Source organism: Salarias fasciatus, chromosome 4 (assembly GCF_902148845.1).
Source record: "Salarias fasciatus chromosome 4, fSalaFa1.1, whole genome shotgun sequence".
NCBI classification, from domain to species: domain Eukaryota; kingdom Metazoa; phylum Chordata; class Actinopteri; order Blenniiformes; family Blenniidae; genus Salarias; species Salarias fasciatus.
The window spans coordinates 15,927,968-15,950,320 of record NC_043748.1 but is presented as its reverse complement, the minus strand read 5'-3'; the positions used below and the strand labels follow the sequence as shown (position 1 = coordinate 15,950,320).

General features: G+C 42.6%; 1 protein-coding gene and 1 gene segment (V, D, J or C); both read right to left on the bottom strand.

Moving 5' to 3' along the window:
- LOC115387520 (immunoglobulin mu heavy chain-like) overlaps nt 1-6,998 on the bottom strand; it is a 31,612-nt gene extending 24,614 nt beyond the window's left edge. Inside the window, 2 exon segments of the C gene segment in view lie at nt 6,545-6,853; nt 6,942-6,998. Of these exon segments, the coding sequence occupies nt 6,545-6,853; nt 6,942-6,990 (358 nt within the window).
- Nucleotides 6,999-12,879: 5,881 nt separating this feature from the next.
- LOC115386823 (sodium- and chloride-dependent betaine transporter-like) lies at nt 12,880-21,138 on the bottom strand. The gene is made up of 14 exons (XM_030089294.1): nt 21,009-21,138; nt 20,287-20,421; nt 18,409-18,546; nt 17,755-17,863; nt 17,273-17,405; nt 16,914-17,048; nt 16,615-16,718; nt 16,309-16,433; nt 16,088-16,200; nt 15,641-15,778; nt 15,430-15,532; nt 15,179-15,279; nt 13,078-13,248; nt 12,880-12,993 (listed from the first exon to the last, which is right to left on the bottom strand). The coding sequence occupies exons 1-14, from the start codon at nt 21,136-21,138 to the stop codon at nt 12,880-12,882; spliced, it is 1,749 nt and encodes a 582-aa protein (XP_029945154.1).
- Nucleotides 21,139-22,353: the final 1,215 nt, after the last annotated feature.

Sequence of the window (22,353 nt, the reverse complement as noted above, 5' to 3'; positions counted from 1 at the left end):
ACCTACAGCATGCACTGGGGCAGTTCGCAGCCGAGTGTGAAGCGACAGGAATGAGGATCAGCACCTCCAAATCCGAGGCCATGGTCCTCGACCGGAACAAGGTGGCTTGCCCTCTCCAGGTAGGTAGAGAGACCCTAGCCCAGGTGGAGGAGTTTAAGTATCTTGGGGTCTTGTTCACGAGTGGGGGACGGATGGAGCGTGAGATTGACAGGCGGATCGGTGCAGCGTCTGCAGTGATGCAGTCGTTGTATCGGTCCGTTGTGGTGAAGAGGGAGCTGAGTCGAAAGGCGAAGCTCTCGATTTACCGGTCAATCTACGTTCCCACCCTCACCTATGGTCATGAACTTTGGGTCATGACCGAAAGGACAAGATCCCCGATACAAGCGGCCGAAATGAGCTTCCTCCGTAGGGTGGCTGGGCGCTCCCTTAGAGATAGGGTGAGGAGCTCAGTCACCAGAGAGGAGCTCAGAGTAGAGCCGCTTCTCCTCCACATCGAGAGGGGCCAGCTGAGGTGGCTCGGGCATCTGTTCAGGATGCCTCCTGGACGCCTCCCTGGGGAGGTTTTCCGGGCATGTCCCACCGGGAGGAGACCCCGGGGAAGACCCAGGACACGCTGGAGAGACTATGTCTCTCGGCTGGCCTGGGAACGCCTTGGGATCCTCCCGGAAGAGCTGGAGGAAGTGTCTGGGGACAGGGAAGTCTGGGCATCTCTGCTGAGACTGCTGCCCCCGCGACCCGGGCCCGGATAAGCGGCTGAAGATGGATGGATGGATGGATGGATTGTTTTAACTTCGTGGATTGGTAACTGAACAACACAAAGAGAGAAAGTCCTTTGGGAAGAAAAGGCAGAGAAATGTTTTCTGTGATACACAAAAAAAAGTCAATTAACTTGAATAAACTTCCTCAGTGTCAAAATGATGCATTGGTTTAAACAGGGAGTGAAAATATTAAGGTGTTCGTCCATGGGCGCAACGGACACGGAGTACGTCCCCTGCACTTCGCATTCTCGAGGGCAGCATCACGTCGGAGCGCATCACTTCCTCACGACTAAACGCCGCCTTCTTATAAAGGCTCATAAAACACGAGTGACCATAAAGACTGCCCATGCCACACCGTGTTAGGCTCCGTCATCAGTTCCGTTCGTCAGTTTGTTGTAGTTCCTGTTCCCTTGCCTTCCGGGTGGTCTACCACAGCACATGACGGATGGATGATGTAGGAATGTAAACGTGTTTGGGTTACGCCTCATTCACACATATGCGGCTGTGCGGGCGCGGATCTGTCCGGGTTTGCACGGTGTCTGCACGGAAAAGTCAGAACTGCATGCAAACAGATCAGTCCTTTCACACTGCACGCGCGTCGCCCGTTCAAATCCGTGCGGCGATTTCTAAATAGAAATCAAGTCTATTTTTCTGCGCGGACTTGCGCGGACTTGAGCGGGCTGTGCGCGTTGTCCCATTGAAACCAATGGCATAAACACACATCTCGTGTCAACTAGGCTTTCTATGCATGTATTGAGCTAAACTGGTCTACACAAGAGGCTTTTGCCAGTGTTCTGGTCCGTCTATTTTTCCGCACGGCCTGGAGCGGGGTCCCATAGAAAACAATGAAGACAGGGCCTAGTTGTCACTTGCAGATATATGTTCCGTTTGAATTTACTATTCGGCGCAGTTGAGAGGAGCGCACGTGTCTAGATACATGTATCTAGAGATCTGTATCTATAGGTCTATGCCGGAGCTACGGAAGCCGCATTGTGTTGTGTGTTTTTGACTGCCGATGCACGTTTTCGGATGCCTGCTCTTGGGAATAAACATCCTTTCACTCCCGAAACACCTCTGGAATTACTTCAAACATATTACACTAGTAGCCCATTGCCGCGAAAAAAACCCGCTCACGCAGACCGCACTGGTGAGAAAGGGACACCTCAACACGCCGCTCTAGCGCCCGCACGGTTTACGCGTCCGCCCCGTGCCCGCGCAGTGCCCGCGCAGTGACCGCGCAGTGACCGCGTATGTGTGAATGAGGCCTTAAGCTAGGTTTACACTTGCACAACTTTTTGCCACAATGTTGTCGTGGCAAGGCGTGCCAATCTGGAGTCACCGAACTGGCAGGCTCCCGCATTGTTCATGACCAGTTCACGAATAGTTCAGGAATGCACACAAATGCGCGCCCGTCAGTGTCACGGACTGACACGACGCATTCACACATAGTTTGCGCATAGTTTAAGTGCTTCCCACATTGTCATGACGTGGTTGCGCAATTCGGCTTGGGCTGTTTGTGAACTATTCGTTGCAGTGCGTGGCAGTGTGTGCCATCCTCCCGCATTGTCCCGACACGTTCATGAGGCATTCGCGGACACTTGGCGCATAGTTCACGGCTCGGTCGTGATATTTTGTCGTGCCCAAAATTTTGAACATTTCCAAATTCTCGTTTAGGGTTGACTGGCTGTGTATGAGTGTGAGCGTGAGTGTGTGTTAGTGTGAGTGAGTGTGTGTGAGAGGGATGGGGCCGGGGGGAGTGAGGCAGGAGAGGACAGGGGGAGTGGGGGGGGGGGTGCCTGTGATGCCCTGGATCTTGGGGTGCGTGGCTGGAGTGCTGGGGGGGCTCTGGCCTGCGGCGGGTAGCCGCTGGTGCGGGCCGGTTCTCCTGGGTATGGTCATGACCCTCCGCCTGAGTGCGGGTTGATTGGCTCTTGGGCTCTTGTGCCTTGGGCTCTCGGCTCTGCCCGCCCCGGGCGTCCCGTGCGTCCCGTGCCTGGGGTGGGCCAGGTCCTGTCGGTCCTGTCTCCCTGGGGCCCGGGTCCCGGGGCCGCCGGGGTTCCCGGCCGGGGCGTTCCTCTGCCCCTTCTCTGGACCAGCGCGTGGGCGTCTGCCTCGGGGGGAGCTGCTCGGATCTTGGCTCTGTGATGGCCGCCGGCTGTCTTAGCCCTTTCAGGGGTCAGAGGTCATATATGCATGAAACACTATCACTGTCACATTGGCATGATCACGCTGATCTTTAATCACTCATCACATTCTACCTGTGGACTGAGTTACCTTGTCTTCTTGTGGTGGGTTAGACTAAATTCCTCAGTATGCTTCCCCGTCGCAGCGACGTCGTTCATACAGCGGCAGCCCTACACCGCCACTGAACATATCTTGCTTCTGCATCAAGGGAACGCTGCAATTTCACCGCCAAGCCGCCAGGCAGGCGTGGCGGTGTCTGTTTCGCAATCGGTAGTCACAACAACAATGCGGCTTCCGTAGCTCCGGCTTTACCTAGACATCGATGTCTAGACACACGTGCACTTACCGAACATATATCTGCACATATGACATATCTGGCGACACTGGGCTGTCGTGGAGGAGAGGCGTGAGCGGACCATGATGAAATATTGGTGAAATTAATGAGCTTTTGGACGATTAAAGCCGTTTTAGGAGCGGCTATACAGATAGCCCCGTCTGTAACAGTATAGGGATGTGCGCCGCTCAATTTTGGATCTAAATTTCTCCCGAAGCACTGTTTGGATCAGAAAAGCATTCGGGGTGAGTTCTACTTCATTCTATAAACAACGCGGACCAATCGCAGCCCTTGACGTTCACGTTACCGCGCGTCGCCTCGACACGAAGTCAGGATTTTTGGGAGATGCGCGTCAAGCCCTAGTGTAGCCCGACGTAGGGCTACGGCGTAGACGTCGTAGGAACGATGTCGCGGCGACGGGGAAGCATACTGAGGCCTTAATGGTGATCTGTAGTAGACCTCTCTTGATGCTCCAGTGTAATTTCATACTCAATCTCTCAGTTTTCATGCCCCCAAGTAACTACTAGCTATATTCTCCAAAAAAAAAAAAAGTTTGTGGTGTCTTTGCACTTCCTTCCTTCTCTACATCTCCCTTTTGTTGTTGTGGCCTTGTCTGTTCATTTGTTAAAAAAAAATAAGGAAAGAAATATTCTGTAAAATCCAGTGGTGGGCCGTCAGGGCCTGCAAAGCCTTCTCTGCTGGCCTAAAAATGATCTGAATTACAGACTGATGTAAATTATATTTTGTCCATAAATAATTAATAAATGATTCCAAACGGTATGTTCCAGTTCCTTTCATAGTTTTCCCGTGGTTGCGCTGCTTCCAGACATGTTTTTTTCATAATAAATCATTTAACCAATCAGATTTCAGGCATCATCTGTTGCTAGGGTCAAAGTAATCTGCCCGAGGCCTTCGCTATCCGTTCCCGATGGCGCAGTAAAGTAAAGTGAAGCATCAAACAGAGAGCTGCTTCAACCAATCAGACAGTTGCTTCAACCAATCAGATTTCGAGTTGGCGACTCAGCGCCTTCTAGCTTCTAACAACAGCAGATCCAGGCCCTCTGATTTACATTCACCAAGAGATACAGTAGAGGGCGGTATGCACCTAAGTTGTTGGTCGCCTACCTCAATTATTCCAAAGAAGAAGAAGAAGAAGACCTGAAGAGAAATATAACTTACACCAGAAATACCACAGGGCAGCTGGACTTTCAGCCCTGGCTCTATGGAACTGAAACGCACGGATAATCTATATGACAGAGCAGTTGAACTCTTTTTGAGGAAGGAAAGGAGGATGTATTTTGTTTTCAAATAATCGGGATTTTGGTGAGTAAAATGTTCCTCTTTCCCTAAATAATATTGCTGTTTTATTAAGTTGTTGATGCTTATTGTATGTACACAGATGTAGTAGGACAATTGTGCACTTCAGCAAAGGCATTTATTCTGGCTGCACAAGTATCTATCTGCTGTGCAACAGCTCTTTATGTGCATATCTGCATAATAAGATTTTTTTTTGTAGACAAAATAGTTATTGAGAGGCGGATTGGTTCAGGCGGATCTGTTCTGAAGGCCTTAATGTGAAATGCACGGTCCGCCACTGGTAAAATCACAAGCAGCACTTAAATTTGGCTGCAGAACTAACAAATTATTGGCAGAGCTAACCCAGACTTAAACAGGACAACTTAACAAGGCTCAAACTGGAATAATTATCAAATTACCCATAAGTCATAAGTGAGAAAGAAATGACATTTCCTGAAAAACGCACACAAAAGCAGGAAAACACACAAAGTCCACGCAGCTTCACAACGTCTGCCTGCGGAATTGGTCTGCAGCTGGAGTGCAGTTGACAATGTCTGAACTTATACAGGCTGCATTTATCAGGTCACCAGCAGATAGTGATGTTGGACCTCTACCTGTAGGGCTCTCTCACAGTCACGATGTGGTTTAGATCACTATTTTAATATCCATCTGTCTAAAATTCTCTTTCAAAATAACTTCTGACTGGAACAAATTTTGTTTTTATAATATCACTGTTACATTCATTTAATTTGAGGCCATTTTAGCAAGTGCTTGCTTTGACATAAGTTTAACTAAAAAGTGTTTATATGGTCACACTATATAATGAATGACTGTATTCAGTTTCTATGTAGCCTGCAGCACCAAAAAAAGGAATAAAGCTCCCAAACTGCAGGATCAAACCTGTTTTTTTTTTTTTTTCTGTCCATATTAATGATTATGCCCCAAAAATACGTTCAAGTTTCTCTGGAGAAGTAACAATACATTTTTTCGGAATGATTTGTGACATTGTGGTGATCATTAGAATAATTAAGATCATTTTTGTGACCTTTTTTTGTTAGAAATCTTAAAAGAAACCAGTTAACCTGACTTGCATGTTTTTGGATCATGGGAGGAAGCTGGAGTACCCAGAGGGAACTACCACACAGGGAGAACATGCACTCCGCACAGAAAGCACCTGTGCCCCAGGTCGGTATTTAAACCCAGGACCTTCTTGCTGTGAGGTAAGAGTGCGTATCACTGTACCATTGTGCGACCCCATTCAGCGCATGGTTGCTCGATCATATTTATCTGAGCTTCTAACCATCCACCGCCCCAGCAGTATCCTGCGGTAGTCCTCTCCGATGGTGCTGGACGTGCCCAGGTCGCGGGACGAGCAGTGGGCAGATCGTTCCTTTGCTGTTGAAGCTCTGAGACTTTAGAATGCATTGCCGCTGCGGAACCTGGGGTTCTCACCGAACGGTCGCTGTTCAAGTCCAAATGAAACACACAGATTCAGACTGGCATTTGACTCCGTTTTGTTTTAGCTTATGCCATTCCAGAAAACTTGTTTCAATGTAGTTGAGTCGCCTGTGCTGTAATCTGATTTTATAGTTTTTATGGCTTTATGGTTTCCATGATTTATTGTTTCAATGGATGGTTGTTATGACTTTAATGGTTTTTATAGCTTTTTTCAGCTTTGGTTTTGTAATAACTAAACTCTATTGTTTTGTTTAGTCATACCATTGAAAAGCACTTTTGCTCTTTTTTTTTTTTTTACATTGTTAAAGTAATCTATAAAACAATTGAATTGATTAAATTTAAACTTAGGTTTATTAATCTTTGAGAAACATTTAGGAAGTATTTTGAAGTCAGTCGAATTTATAATAAACACAAGTATCACCAGTAAAAAGTAAAAACCTTTGCAAACAATCTTGGATGCCTGAACACAGACTACAGTGGGATTTTGTACAGCTGTAACACGAAGCTCACACACTGTGTCTCGCACAGTAATAAACAGCAGAATCTTCCATTTTTAGACTGTTCATCTGCAGAAGCACCTGATTTCTGCTGTCGTCTCTGGAGATGGTGAAGCGGCCCCGGACTGACTCAGAGTAATATCTGTTGCTGCTACTGCCGCTGTGGTGCCAGGCAATCAACTCCACTCCTTTCCCAGGAGCCTGTCTGATCCAGGCCGTATGGTAGCTACTCATTGTGAACCCAGAGCCTGTACAGGTCAATGTGTGGGACTCTCCTGGCTTTTTGACCACAGGATCAGACTCAGTCAGAGTCTGACTGCGAGCTCCTGTCAATACAAAACACACAGTTTCACTTGCTGTCAGTGACAATATATTGAAATAGAAAACCAACATAAGGTTTGTGAAACGCTTCACCTGCCCAGCAGAGAGTTAAAAGCAGTAGTCTGAAGCTGCTGGAGGCCATTGTGTTAAACTGCCTGTTTACTGCTGTCTGTCATTCTCTGAGCAGCCAGTAAGTAGAGGTGGAAGATGTGTTTTGCATTGACTCCTCCTAAAGAGTTTAGTCATTTGTATTTGTTTAAAGGGATGGAAATATGACAGACTTTTTAATTTCAATGTCTTATTCATTATCTAAATTATTAATATTTTAACTTTTCTATTTCAAAAACATGAAATTAGATTAAATCAGATTATAATAAATCCTTCTTCGAGACTACTTTATCCAACTAGTGTCACAGGGCGCTGGAGCTGATCACATCTGTCAATGGAGGAAGTCAAGTTACACACTGGACATGTTTTCATTCGGTCACAGAGAAGAGAATCACACAAAATCACATCAACATCTACAGACAGTTTAATAGTCACCTGTCAGCCTCAAATGCATGACTGATTGTTTTAAACCAGGAAAAAAGAAAATCATCGTGCTCGGGGAGAACATGCAGACAGGTTCAAACTTCCAGATTCAAACTTGAAATGTTTCTTTGAAGTGATGGTCTGTCAGAAATACAATTGATTATTATAGAGTTCACTGATTGGACTTTTGTTCCAAGCATTGAGACAGAGGAACATCTGTTGATTTTTGAGTTGTTTCTTTATATTCTATGAGATGTGAGTTTATTTTTCCTGCATTTCTGGGTTCATGTGCAAAGCCTCTCACAGCCATGATGATTTATACAGTGATTAAGTTCCCTGCTTCTTCTTTTTGTGGTATTGTAGCGCCTCCTCTGGTCATTTCATACCATCAGTTTTCAGGTTTTTTGTTCACATTTCACATCTGTAAAAATATTCATGAAAATGAAAAAAGTGTATTAAGTATTAAATAGATAACAAGAAATGATCCTGACAAATTCCCATATCACACAGCAAAGACACATGAGCTTTGTCAAAGACAGAGAGGACTCACAGGAGCCAGCTGCACAGAGCAACAGGACAGCAACAGAAAACATGGTTGATGGTGAGCAGATGTGCAGCAAACTGGTGAGAGCTGGATGTTTTTATAGCTGCTTCATGCAGAACGCCACCGTGTTTGTATAAAGTTTATCAAACTGCTGCTGTTCCAACTGGAGCCAGTGGAACAGAGTACTTATTTTAAGTTTTAACACATTTACTGAACTGGGATATCACATAATCTTTATTATTAATATTAATCTTTAATATTAAAGGTTCGTTTGAACGGCTCTTTTAAGTGAACGACGAGAGCCGGTTCACAGCTGTCTGAGAGCCGTTCCTTTGTGCAAATTGTAAATGCGTCCTTCACGTGTCTCCTGAGTGTCTCCTGAGTGTCTCCTGAGTCCAGCTGTCACTGCTGCCTTCATGTGAACGACCGAGTTTCAGTTTTCCGCAGCTCGCTCCAGTCACCTGAACGCAGCAGCTAACAAGCGGAGGAGGAGTGTCTGGAAACCGGAGCTTGAGCCGGTGTTTTGAAAAAACTGGTTTCCCTATTAATTGGCGACTGGGTTTCTTTCTCGTCCCTTGTTGCTGATAGATGCTGAAAACCAGACAAAAAGCTGTGTCGGACCTTTTATGAGTCTGATTTCAACATTTGCTGCTACTAGCAGCAGCAGCTGGAAGCGCTAACGGAAGTCAGTCACTCGTTAACAAGGAAACCAGTTAAATTATAACACTGTATTTATCGCTTTATCAGAGGTTTTAGCAATGGAACACACACACAGACACACACACAGACACACACACACACACACACACACACACACACACACACACACACACACAATGCTCAGTTCAAGGACACCTAGCAGCATTTTGAAGCTCTTTTCTGGGGACAACGTGCAAGGTAAGCCACAATGTAATGTGTATCAGAGAAAAAATCATCTCTGAAATCTGTGTCAATAAACAAATTAAAGCATCAAATGACAACTCATAACTGACAGTAACCGTGTCAGTTGTCAGAAAGTAACGGATTGACTCTTCACTAATGAGGGTAATATCTCTAATAGAGTCACGTGACGTTCATCAGGGAATCAGTCTTTTGAACGGCTCTTTCAAATGAACGGCTCCTCAGGAGCTGGCTCCCTTCAAAGAGCCAGAAATCCCAGCTCTACCATCTACCTCCTCAGCCACATGTCCTTTGTAGGACTCCTTAGGTGTGTGTGTGTGTGTGTGTGTGTGTGTGTGTGTGTGTGTGTGTGTGTGTGTGTGTGTGTGTGTGTGTGTGTGTGTGTGTTCTTGTATTTCTATCCTTGTCGGGGCCAAATGTCCCCACAAGGATAGCAAAACGTGGAACGACGTGCCTTGTGGGGACCTTTTTCCGGTCCTAAGTAGGAGAAACAGTGTTTTCTCGACCATGTTGTTGTTACTGAAAAAAGTAAAAGTGCAAAAACATTTCTTTAGGGTTAGGCTTTGTTGTGGTGTGGGTTAGGGTTAGGGTAAGGGTCAGGGTTAGGGGCTAGACATGAATGGGAGTCAATGGACGGTCCCCACAAGGATAGAAATACAAGACTGTGTGTGTGTGTGTGTGTGTGTGTGTGTGTGTGTGTGTGTGTGTGTGTGTGTGTGTGTGTGTGAGTGAGAGAGAGAGAGAGATTATATATAGAGTTGCCTTTTTTACTTTGTTCAGATATTATTCAAGCATGAACAATTTATATACTGTAATTTATTTATTGGTCTTGTTCATCCTTTGTTTTTATATTTAAGATTATATTTAATGAAATACTCCAAAAATGATATAATGTATTGCTATATATTGTTGTTTTGGTGACGGGATTTGGCAGTAAATTTTTGTTGGGTGTGGGGCGGGGCTTGGGGGGGAGAGGTTTCGACGGTTCTCGCCCAGGGCGCAATTGTAGCCAGAACTGCCTCTGTACGACTTGAACGGTGGCTGGTAAAGTCAGTTTTGTAATTATTTTTTACTCTCAAGTTGTTTCAGCAAAACTGTTCTTTGAACAGGTTTGATTCTGGGTTTATGACCTGCAGCCTGGAGCTTCCATATTCCACTTTAACATGATTAATGATCTCCACGAGCTCTGGCCTGTTGCTGCAAAGCAACGACATGTAGAGTCAACAGATGACTCTGAGTCTGGAGTCAACTGTCACTTCAGTAAGATCGCTATTGGCAAGACAGAAAACAACTTGATGCAATAACAAGACATTTTCCTAAAGCTCCATAGTCTTTTATTGTGTTTCATATTTCAGATGCTTAAAGAATTTATTTGCTTTCCTTCCTTTTAGAAAAGTGGTCAGCATATCCTCTCACAGTATATTCCTGTTTTTTTAATATATTTTTGTCATATTGCAGAACTGCCTAAAACATGTTGTTGGTGAACTTGAGAATTGGGACGTTAAACCACAACAGCTGCTGTTTCTTCAGTTTAGCACAAGGATTTTTTTATTAACTTTTTAAATGATTAATTCAGAGCCTGTACTGCCCCCTAGTTGTTTTTGTGGAGCTTTTTTGAAGGATGTTTTGATCCATTTTTCCTCTCACATCAGTTTCTCATGTCAAAGTTTGATCTTTTTAGTCACTGCAAAAGAGACTAAAGTGTGTAGAATAGTTCAAGGTGAGAAAGACGGAGGAAGGTTCAGAGATGGAAAAGAATATCAGAGACAGCCTTTTCCAGTAGACACGTTGGGTTTTGGCAACAATGCATTACTTTTTATTTACATGTCACATATTTTCTCAATTTTGGAGGGAAATTTAAGTTTATATGTAAAATCACAAAAAAAGTAAAACATAGAAAATGTTTAAGCTCCTGCAGCCACTCAGTCACTTACACATGATCAAATAATTTCACAAGGTTTACTGAGCCCTAACCCTAATAATGATGTCATGAGGTGGAGAAAAAGACTGTCTTGGCCCGTCTCTGTAAAAAAATATTTTTGCTTTGCCTCCTCCTCAACATACACATGTGCATGCACGTGCAGGCAATATAGCCTCTTATGTTTTATTTATTTATTTAATTGTTCACTAAGTTAATTAATCAGAGAGTCAGTCATAGAAGTAGTCTTTGTCGTCATGCGTGACTGAGCCTCATGTGAATGAAGTTCTTGTGAAGGCGTGTTGGTGACTTGTGTCACTGTGGGGCTTCGTACACAGTAATAAACGCCAGTGTCCTCAGGTTGCAGATTCAGCCCTGTTAATTCCACTCTGCTGGTTGCAGCCAGTGTGCGGTAGCTGAATTTGTTTCTTAGAGCATTGTTTTGGTAAAACTCTCCTGACCCCCATCGAACCAAGATCCAGTCCATTGCTCCTCCTTGGCGCTGTCTGATCCAGCCTGTAGCGTAGCTGCTGTCAGTCAGAGAATAACCAGAAACCTGACAGGTGATGGTCAAAGACTGTCCAGGCTGCACGGACATTGAATCAGGCTGACTGAGAATGACACTATCTACACCTGTTGAAATGAGAAACAGATATTAGCTCATCATGAATGTTATTATTCAGTGTTTCTGGGATCTTTCTAGATGACTGAAAACTCCTCACAGGATGCAGCTGCCAGCAACAGAAAAGCAGCCACAGAGAACATGATGGAAGCTGCAGCTGAACTGATGTGAGCTCTTCTGCCACACGGCTGCGCCCCTCGCCTCCTTATGAGCCAACAGAGGGGGGGGAAAAAAAAGCACAATTTACATAGTGATTTTTAACAAGACATTCAAATTTGATTGAAATTTGTCAAAATGAAAATGATATGCTTTGAATTTGCACAAATGCTAAATACTAAACTGGATTTTGACTTTTACCTTCATTTTAAATCTGCTGTGGCTCAGTTCTGATTGTCCTGCTGCTATTAAGATATTTTCTGGACATTACTTCCTACTAACACAAGATCCTGGGTGCTTTACACAGGAATCTAATGCAAACTTAATCAACAACATCTTGATGTTGCTGTTATCTGTAGTTGATTTTGTTCAATCTTGCACAAAGCACAAATACTCAGATTGTCTCTGAAGTATCCAACCTTCAGGTGTTTGGACATCAGCTGAAGCAGCTGGACGAACTGAGTCACTGTCCAGGTGGTTTGATTCAGCCATTTCCATCACTGCACACACAACAAGAGAGCTGACAGCTCGTAGTCAGAGACTCACACAGGTTGGCTTTGCCTCTTTAAAATTCTACAAACCAAACCTTTTTTATTCAGCAACTGAAAGGAAATATAATACTGAAATACAGCTTCACCAGATGTATATGAGCCTTTTAGATATAATTAATTTTAGTACTGAATTAACATTTCTATAGCATTTACAGAAAAATATGAGGAAGTGTGATTTCTGAAAGTCACATGGATGACGCAGGTTCCTCTCAGGTCATGTTTCCTGACCTTAAATTTACTGGTTGGATGCCGTCTGGACAGTTTCGACTCACTCTGTATTCAAGTCGTTCTAAGCTGTTGCGTTTGGCCGACAGGACGATTTCTGTTACTGGAACTTGAAGCATTTTGGTCAGAATGGACTTACATCGAAATAAACAAATACTGAAGAAAAGAGGTCAAAAACCTTTGAGAGAAAACAAATGAAGTTCTTTATTGTGCAAAACCTGTGAAAAAACTAAAATGTTCACAAACTTTGTCACTTTGGTGTATAAATGTAACTGCCTTGTGGTTAAAAACGAACCTGTTGTAAAAAGAAAAACTGTGATGTTTGCTCCATCACCAGCCTATTTATATAATTACAAACATTTCTGTGGAGTTGAACAAAACTTTTTTTTCAATAAAAAATCGCATTTTCCCATCTCGAATCAAAACTGTAAGTGACAGACAGGTTTATGGTAAATCACCAAATTCGCATTTCAATCACAAAGTAAACGGCTTCAAGCTTCCTCCTGTTTAGTTTACTGTTCGTCCGCCAGAACATGACTTTACTGCAAAGAGGAAACACTTCACAGCTGTATCTCTAGAGTAAACTAACATTCAGGCTTTTCTCCTGATTCCACTGTGGTTACAGCTTCGTTCCTTCCTCTGTTTGCTGCTTTGATGGCATGAGGGTCATTAACGGGACGCAAGAGAACCAAAAAACGCTGTTGAAGACAAAAAGATAAAGACAGAATACCAGTCAGATGAATTCCACATATTTAAATGTACTCATGAATTTTTTGCTTTACCTCTTTGAGGGGGCCCTTGGTGAGGCAGATTTTACAGACAACCCAGATAGGTGCCGCAACAACAGAGGAAAGAGCGATGGCCCAGCCCAAAGCGTACGCCCAGTCTGGGAACACTTCCCCGCTGCTGGATTTCAAGTGTGTGTCTTCCACAAAGCAACAGACAAAACAAACCTTGAAGGAAATAACAGAGGACAAAACAAGTATCTTCCATATCAATCCATGAAGAGAGTAACCTCTCACACAGCTCAGGCTCGTTTTAACTGAAAACAAAAATATATATGAACATATCTTTATGCTCAATTGTCATTTCAGAAATGTTTCATAGATCCAATCATGATGAGAATGAATGAAATGTCAACCGCTTCTGTGTCAAGAATCTCAGAAGTCTTCAGGCTTTTCTATTAAATTTGGAAATTGTTTATTTAATTAACAATAAAATTTCCAATTTAATAGCATCATGTATCTTTTAAGATTGATATCAATGAATTGGCTATGATTTGTTGTTATACTGGTGGTGCCCTAATGGCTAACAAACCCATGTCTCCATTTAGTTAGTTAGTTAGTTAGTTAGTTAGTTAGTTAATAGTTTATTTCAGGCAATGACTTACAAACAACATGATTTCAATGGAGGTATCATTTACACAATAGTAACTTGTAATACATGTGCTTACATAGCCGATATAAAGTGCCTGAAAGGGAGTGGGAAGAAGCAAACTTATTTAATCCCACCCCAATACATGAATTACAGACATAAATTCAAAGTCACTTCCTGTTCATTTCTATAATATAACAAACATAAAACAACATAAATTAGAAATATGGATAAATAATAGGCAAGTGTGTGACAGAAGTATTGGAATATTTTTTGTTGCCATGGGCAAAAAATACATTGCAACAACGGTTACATACCAACAACGGTAAGAAATTAAATACCAACAATGATAAAGAAGAACTGTTCCAGTAAGGGTGATAGACAGAATACCAGCAATGGTAATGAACAATAGTACCAACAAAAGTAAGGAAATAAACACACAATCGCACAAGCACAACAAAATACTGATAGAAATTTAAGAACCACTTTCTTTATACTGTGACCAGACCATGTTTTTCTATAATAATTTGAATCTGTGAATATTATGGCATTGCTTGTGCTGAGTTTTCAAATTGTTCCAAAGTTTCACTCCACATACAGACACACAAAAAAATTTACGATTATTTTTGGCACGAGGCTGTTTGAATTTTCCATAACCTCTCAAATTGTGAGCATTTCCTCTTTGAATGAACAATTGTTGTCAGTTAGATGGCAACGATTTCTTAAATGCTTTATAGAGAACTATGACGGTACTATATTTAACTAGATCAATAAATTTAAGCAACCTCGAGTTGATAAACAGATTATGAGTGTGTTCCCGAAATCCCACCTTATGAATGATCCGCACAGCTCGTTTCTGTAATTTAACTCGTGGATCAATTGTGCACTGATAAGTGTTGCCCCATATTTCAACACGATACATGAAATATGGGAGTACCATCGTGTTGTACAAAGAGCGGAGAGTATTCTCATCAAAGTAAAACTTCACTTTGTTTATAATTGAAATGCTTTTACAAATCTTTGTTTTTATGTGTCTGATGTGAGCTATTGCTATCAATCATAACTCCTAGGAACGCATTCTCATTTACAGGATCGATTTGGACACCATCAATAATTAGATCTAGTTTCAAATGACTGTTAGAACTGCCAAACATCATTATTTTGGTTTTGTTTAAATTTAAAGATAGTTTACTTACAGCCAACCAATTTTTTACCCTGTTCATTTCCTCATTTAGTGTATTTACAAGATCATCATAGTTTTCACTACTACAGAATATTGTATCATCTGCAAAGAGAATGAGTTTCAAGGATTCAGACACATCAAAAATACCATTTATATAAATTAAACAATGTTGGCCCCAAAACAGACCCCTGAGGCACCCCACAAGCATTATCAAGTTGTTCAGATGTATACTTCCCCATTTTCACATACTGTATATTTCATTTACTTGCTCTGCTGCTTTGTTTCACACCGAAGCATTGATTAACAGTTATTGGATTTCAACTCACAGCAGAGAGCAGAGGGGTGAAGTATCTCCAGCACAAGCTGAAGAAACGGTTTGGCCTCTGGCCAGTCATCTTTTCAACTTTATCGCTCATCCGCTCAGCACCTGTAATACAAATGATGCAACTTTTAAGACCCATACCGACAAAAAAATGTTATTATAAAGTAACTGAGATTGGAAATAACAACTTTGCATTGCTCCTGCAGTTTGAGTCTCCTGCACTTAAAAGAACAACCTCACAATAGTACCGCTTACCAAAGCCCCAACCTGCGGCCACACACTGCAGCAGGCCAATGAATAATATGCTGGCTCCACTCGCACCATAGTAGTCAATCAGCTGGAAGAGATAAACTCCCCCCTGGACATCACAGGGCAAAAGATGCAGACATTATATTCTCTTTACATTAGTCTTCCTTTATAAATAATCAGTGGGCGTGAGTTCAGTGTTAGACCAGTCAGGTAGTACTTGAGTGACGGCGGGGATCTGGAAGATGAAGCAGATCAAACAGAAGAACAGGAGAAAGATCTCTCTGCGCCAGGGTCTGCGCATCTGTCTCGGGAACATGTCGACAACCGTTGATGTTATCGTCTCCAAACCTGTAAACTGACACACACACACACACACACACACACACACTCAGTTGAAATTACTTCTCTTTCTTTGTCACTGAAGATCCATTAAGAGGATCAGTCTTTAGTCATTTATTTGTGCAACAGAAGGTTTTGACGACGACTGCAGTATAAATGGCTGTCATGCACTGGCATGTTCAGCAATCTTCATCCAGTCCAGGAGTCATATGAAATATTAACGGTGTGAATGTTTTGTTGAGTGACAAACAACCAGTTCTGGCTTGAGTTCAATTTTATCAGAGACAGTGAATGCTTGGCAGCAGTAAACACTGTGCAGTCTTACCAGTGTGTCCAGCCCCAACAGAATGAGCATGATGAAGAAGCAGGAGGCCCACAGCTGAGGAAGTGGCATCATGGCTACAGCCTGAGGAAAAGCAATGAATGCCAAACCAGGACCTGCGAGGAAATGAAGGGGAAATTAAAAAGTCCGAGTGCTTTCCAGAAAACGTATGACGATATGATTGACATTTTTGAAAGAAGACTCAGTGTTAGGTTTTAAGATACCTGAGTCGACCACTGCATGGATGGGAATTCCCTGATTATAGGCCATGAAGCCCAAAGTTGAGAAAACTGCAAAGCCTGCAACTAAGCTGGTGCAACTGTTGAGTGCACACAACCACAAACTGTCCCTGTATGTGAAAGGAACAAATCAGAGAGACGCAATGTGCAATGTATTGCGTCCATTTCTTTTAGAAAGATATTTCTTTTACAGCAAGGAAAAAAAAAACCTTTTGACCCATCCCAGCCACATCAGGTTCACCTAAACACCCCTCAAACTATCAATAATAGAGTGACAATCACATAGCTTACTTGTAGCAGTTGTTTTTCTCTTTGTTGTAGCTGCCCAGTGTGATTAAGCTTCCAGATGAAACACCATAAGAGAAAAGGACCTGAGAACAAGCATCCATCCACACCTGATGGAAAAAGGTGAAGGGAAACACAGTTGTGGGTTCTGCCAGTAAAGACCAGCCACTGGTGAGGAATGTACATTGTTCGCTCCTTTGTTTTTGACAGTCGAACAAGAATGCTACAAACAACAGGACTCTCTGCTTTTGTAGACGTCATCAGCGAAATAAGCAAAACATACTAAAGCTGCAGGTTGAGCCCACCTGAAGGTCAGTGAGACGAGAAGGGTCTGGATAGAGGTAATAGACGACACCCTGCCAGGCTCCTGGCAGCGTCAGACCCCTGACCAGCAAGATGACCAGCATGACATAGGGGAACACAGCGGTAAAATAAACAACCTGAAATTCCAGCAAACACATTTGAGATTAGAAGATTATGTTGCTATTATGTTATGAATAAATGAAAAAAACTCACCAAAAAACAAGTACTTCAACTTTTTTTTTCTATTATTCCCATATTTGTCCTTGTTTTATAAATAGAAATCAAATTACTTTTGAAAATAATGATCTACCGTGAGGTTCTGTTTCAGATCGTAAATGACTCCTTGTGTGAATGTTCAGACCTTTCCAGTGGTGCGAACTCCTCTCCAGATGCTGAAGTAGCAGGCCAGCCAGCAGGCCAGCAGACACAGCAGCAGCTGCCACTGCACCGCACCAAGGTCCTCGATTCCCGCAGACACGGACAACAGTTTTCTCCTGTGTTCAATAACAGACAATGAGGAGCATGAAGATCAAATGTGAAGCAGGTCCAGAAACCTTCATCCCTCATGTCAGTTGAGAAGTATGGTGAATTATAAATTCAAAGACTGAATAAGTGTTACAGGTGGGTTTTTTTTTTTTTCATTTTATTTTGTGCACAGGTTGCACACATAAGAAGCATCGTATTGTTAGAAAGTGGAACAGTGTTCTGACTTCAAAAGTTCACAATTTGATGCGAGATTTATAAGATCATTAAAATTCATAGCTTGACAGAGGAAGCATTACAGAGCCCTTGAGGCTGTCGTCTGTCAAATATAAACACATCAGTAGAACAACATCGACTCACTCCCAAAACTCAGAAACTGAAGACTTGGTGAAATGTCCAGATGTCCAGTTCAGCGTCATGTTGCCACCGAGGGCTGTAGCGTTGACTGAAGTGACGTCCACACATTTTTCTATTAATATGAGGAGAAAATGTATTTCAGTTGTCAGGATCCTCTAGATTACAGACCAGTGAAGCTTTATTTCAGTCTTTAAACGGGTGTTCACAATTAATTGGTGTCGTAAAAATTGTTTGTAGGTGTGAAGGGGAGTGGCTGTATCTCTCCCCTATGTATGTTTCCCTGTGATGGAACAGTGATCTGTTTGAGGTGTAACCAGCCTTCACCGATCGTCAGCTGGAATCAGGTCCAGCTCTCTGCAAACCCGAGTTAAAAAAATCGGTCCAGACTATAGGATAAACATTCAGAAGATGAGTGAAAGTGCTAAAAGAGGGCAGGCTACTTCATAAGGAGAGGTTATATGCAAAGATTTTCCTGCATTCAGAATACTTGAATAACAACAAGGTCATTATTGTATACAGTGTGTTTTCAATCACACCTGAAGACAGGATGATTTAGTTAATCTCATATAAATAGCATGATATCAAAAATTGTGTTATTAAAATGAAACTCATGGAAACAAAGTTCATGTTTGAAAGCAGGATTTGAACAATTCTGACCTGTGTTCCATGGATTGTTGCAGGTCGCCCAGGGCAGAGGGTCGCTGAAGCAGTAGATGAGGTACAGGAGAGCCCAGGTCAGGACAATGATGTAGGCTCTGGAATACAGCTGGATCCCAATGATAGAATAACCAACCCCTGGAAGGTAAACACAACTCTCCCATATTAAGATCAGGCAGAATGTGCTTGTTTGAGAGGCTGAAAGTACATCTCCTTGCCACAAGTGCATAGAAGACATTGTTACTCACGTGTTATATTGGGTTATTTGAATTAATTAGTCTTCATTTTTCAACTGCAAATACTGAACTGCACAAGCTTCCACTTGTAAATGTGCACTATTTTTGGAACACTTCTTTTTTTTTTTCAATAAATCACTACGGTAAATCAAAAAAAAGGGAAAAGGCAGAAGCAAAACAGCAGAGATCAACCTCCAAATGCAAACAGCAGAAGAAAGCTCTTCAACAGACAAACTCATGTTAATTACAAAGCTGCAGATATGCCTCTGGCACTGTGAGGGAAAATAATGTCCTCTAACGGCTGAAGAGTGGCCTTGGGGAAGAAACCAACCAGCCTGTATTTAAAGAGCAATTTTCAAACAAGACATAACTTAAAGGAATACTCCGAAGATTTTGGACCCACGCCCTATCCCTATCATTTACAAAGTGAGATAAGCTCATAAATACCTTTTTTGTGTTCGTTCATCCAGCGGCTGGCTCCCAGCTGTTAGCATCGTAGTTAGCTTAGCTCAGCTGCGGGAGGTGAATAGGAGACAGAGCTGGACTGACGAAAGTGGACAAAATACTCCTTCCAGTGGTCCAGGGGATGTCGTATTAGCACGTCAAGTAAATCCGAATGGATATAAAACATTTTAAAAGACGTGTTTTCTTTTCAATCCGTTAAAATAACATTTTGATACACACAGACCTGCGCATGCGCCGTGCTCCACGGAAGGATATACCAGAGCACAGCAGTAGAAGCCATAGACTCAGCTGCTGTGCGCCTGGTATATCCTTACGCGGAGCACTATGCGTCCCCTGGACCACTGGAAGGAGTATTTTGTCCACTTTCATGTGTCCGGCTCTGTCTCCTCTTCACCTCCCGCAGTTGAGCTAAGCTAACTACGATGCTAACAGCTGGGAGCCAGCCACTGGACGCACAGACACAAAAAAGGTATTTATGAGCTTATCTCACTTTGTAAATGATAGGGATAGGGTGTGGGTCCAAAATCTTCGGAGTATTCTTTTAAGTACTTTAAATGTTAAAAACTGAGCCCTCCCTACTCTGACAGACACAAAAAACCTTTTCATCAGCACTACTCCACCTGACCCCTTCATTTTGATAAAAAATAGAAAGAGATTCTTTAAAGAAAAAAACTGACCTGGAACAACATGACAGATTTATTGAACAAGAACAGTCCATTCTGCTCTATTTCTGAGGAGACTGAGGTTTATCAGTGTCTGCAGGAGTTTACTCAAGTCAGTCTTTGACACTTTCATCTGCTGACAGACAGGGACAGAAGGAGGCCAAAAAGACAAGCCTGAAGACCCCTCTGGTGTCCATTGGGGAGGTGATATAGACGAGGATCTTAACCAAGGTAAGAGCCATCCGTCACTCCCTTCAAAACAACGGAGGAGCTTGTTTAGCCTAAAATATTGATGAAGAATGCTGCCAGAAAAAGTTTACTGTGGATCCTGCCTCAGGTATGAGTGTGATGCAGGACAACAAACAAAATGTGGACTCACTGACTCACCTGTGTTCAAGGTAAAATGATCTTCAGTAGCTTCAGCCGTATGACTGACTTAGAAGATGAAATTTTTTTTAGATGAACTGTTGGGATGTGTGTGAACCTGAGGCTTCGAGAAGAAATGCAGTGATTACCTTGTGCCATCGGGCAGATCTTGGTCCAGCAGGTGATGGTACCCTCTTGGGTATACTGACCAATGACAGTCTCCAGGAGGTAGAGTGGCACACCACACAGCACAGCAAAGAAACAGTAAGGGACCAGGAAAACCCCTGTGCACACACACACACTTCTATAAGGGTTGATCAAATGTTTCAAAAATTATGTAATACATCAATCATGCAATCAAATAATCTGTAAATGGTGATTTTATTATTTTTTCTTTGTTGTTGTTGTTGTTGTTGTGTTTTTCCACTTTGAAATGTGTCCGGTGTACCTGCCAGTTTAACAAGTGTTTATTTTCAACTGCACAAGAACTCGCTGTGACAACTAGATTAGAGGTTTGGGGGTTTAACACATACAAAAAGTCCAACATGTATAGAAAATAACAGTTTATTATCAGGTTTTGCAGATCAAAAAAAGTTATGTGACATTGTTGTTGACATGTAGTTCAATTGGCAGTATTAACTTAGGCCCCTGTCTCCCACCAGCTTCACTTTAGATGAGACATATGAGTTTTTATCACGCGATACGACTGAATTTAAACACACTATAGTTTTATGGATTTGAGTTCTTAATACATGAACCATGTTTGTCATTATGTCTTAATGTACACATGAAAATATAAATTAAAATGAATGAGTTACATGTCTGAGATATAAATGATCACCATGAGGTACAATAAAATGCTTCAGCTTACCTCCTCCATTCTTAAAGCACAGGTAAGGGAATCTCCACACATTGCCCAGGCCCACCACATTTCCCGCTGATGCCAGGATATATTCCCTTTTCTTGGCCCAGTGTTCCCTGTTTTCCAGGAGGATCTCCATTCTTGCCTTCACTCTTCAGTTTTCTCATCAGTCAAACAGGTTCACATTCCAGTGGGCGTGGCAGTTATCCTCCTACCAGAGGAGGTTCTGGCTACAATTGCGCCCTGGGCGAGAACTGTCCAAACTGTTGCCCCCCCAAGCCCCGCCCCACACCCAACAAAAATTTACTGCCAAACCCCGCCACCAAAACAACAATATATAGCCATACATTATATCATTTTTGGATTATTTCATTAAATATAATCTTAAATATAAAAACAAAGGATGAACAAGACCAATAAATAAATTACAGTATATAAATTGTGCATGCTTGAATAATATCTGAACAAAGTAAAACAGGCAACTCTATATATATAATCTCTCTCTCTCTCTCTCACACACACACACACACACACACACACACACACACACACACACACACACACACACACACACACACACACATACACACACACACACACACACACACACACACACACACACACACACACACACCTAAGGAGTCCTACAAAGGACATGTGGCTGAGGAGGTAGATGGTAGAGCTGGGATTTCTGGCTCTTTGAAGGGAGCCGGCTCCTGAGGAGCCGTTCATTTGAAAGAGCCGTTCAAAAGACTGACTCCCTGACGAACATCACGTGACTCTATTAGAGATATTACCCTCATTAGTGAAGAGTCAATCCGTTACTTTCTGACAACTGACACGGTTACTGTCAGTTATGAGTTGTCATCTGGTGCTTTAATTTGTTTATTGACACAGATTTCAGAGATGTTTTTTCTCTGATACACATTACATTGTGGCTTACCTTGCACGTTGTCCCCAGAAAAGAGCTTCAAAATGCTGCTACGTGTCCTTTAACTGAACATTTTGTGTGTGTGTGTGTGTGTGTGTTCCATTGCTAAAACCTCTGATAAAGCGATAAATAGTGTTATAATTCAACTGGTTTCCTTGTTAACTAGTGACTGACTTCCGTTAGCGCTTCCTGCTGCTGCTGCTAGTAGCCGCAAATGTTGAAATCAGACTCATAAAAGGTCCGACACAGCTTTTTGTCTGGTTTTCAGCATCTATCAGCAACAAGGGACGAGAAAGAAACCCAGTCGCCAATTAATAGGGAAACCAGTTATTCCAAAACACCGGCTCAAGCTCCGGTTTCCAGACACTCCTCCTCCGTTTGTTAGCTACTGCGTTCAGGTGACTGGAGCGAGCTGCGGAAAAC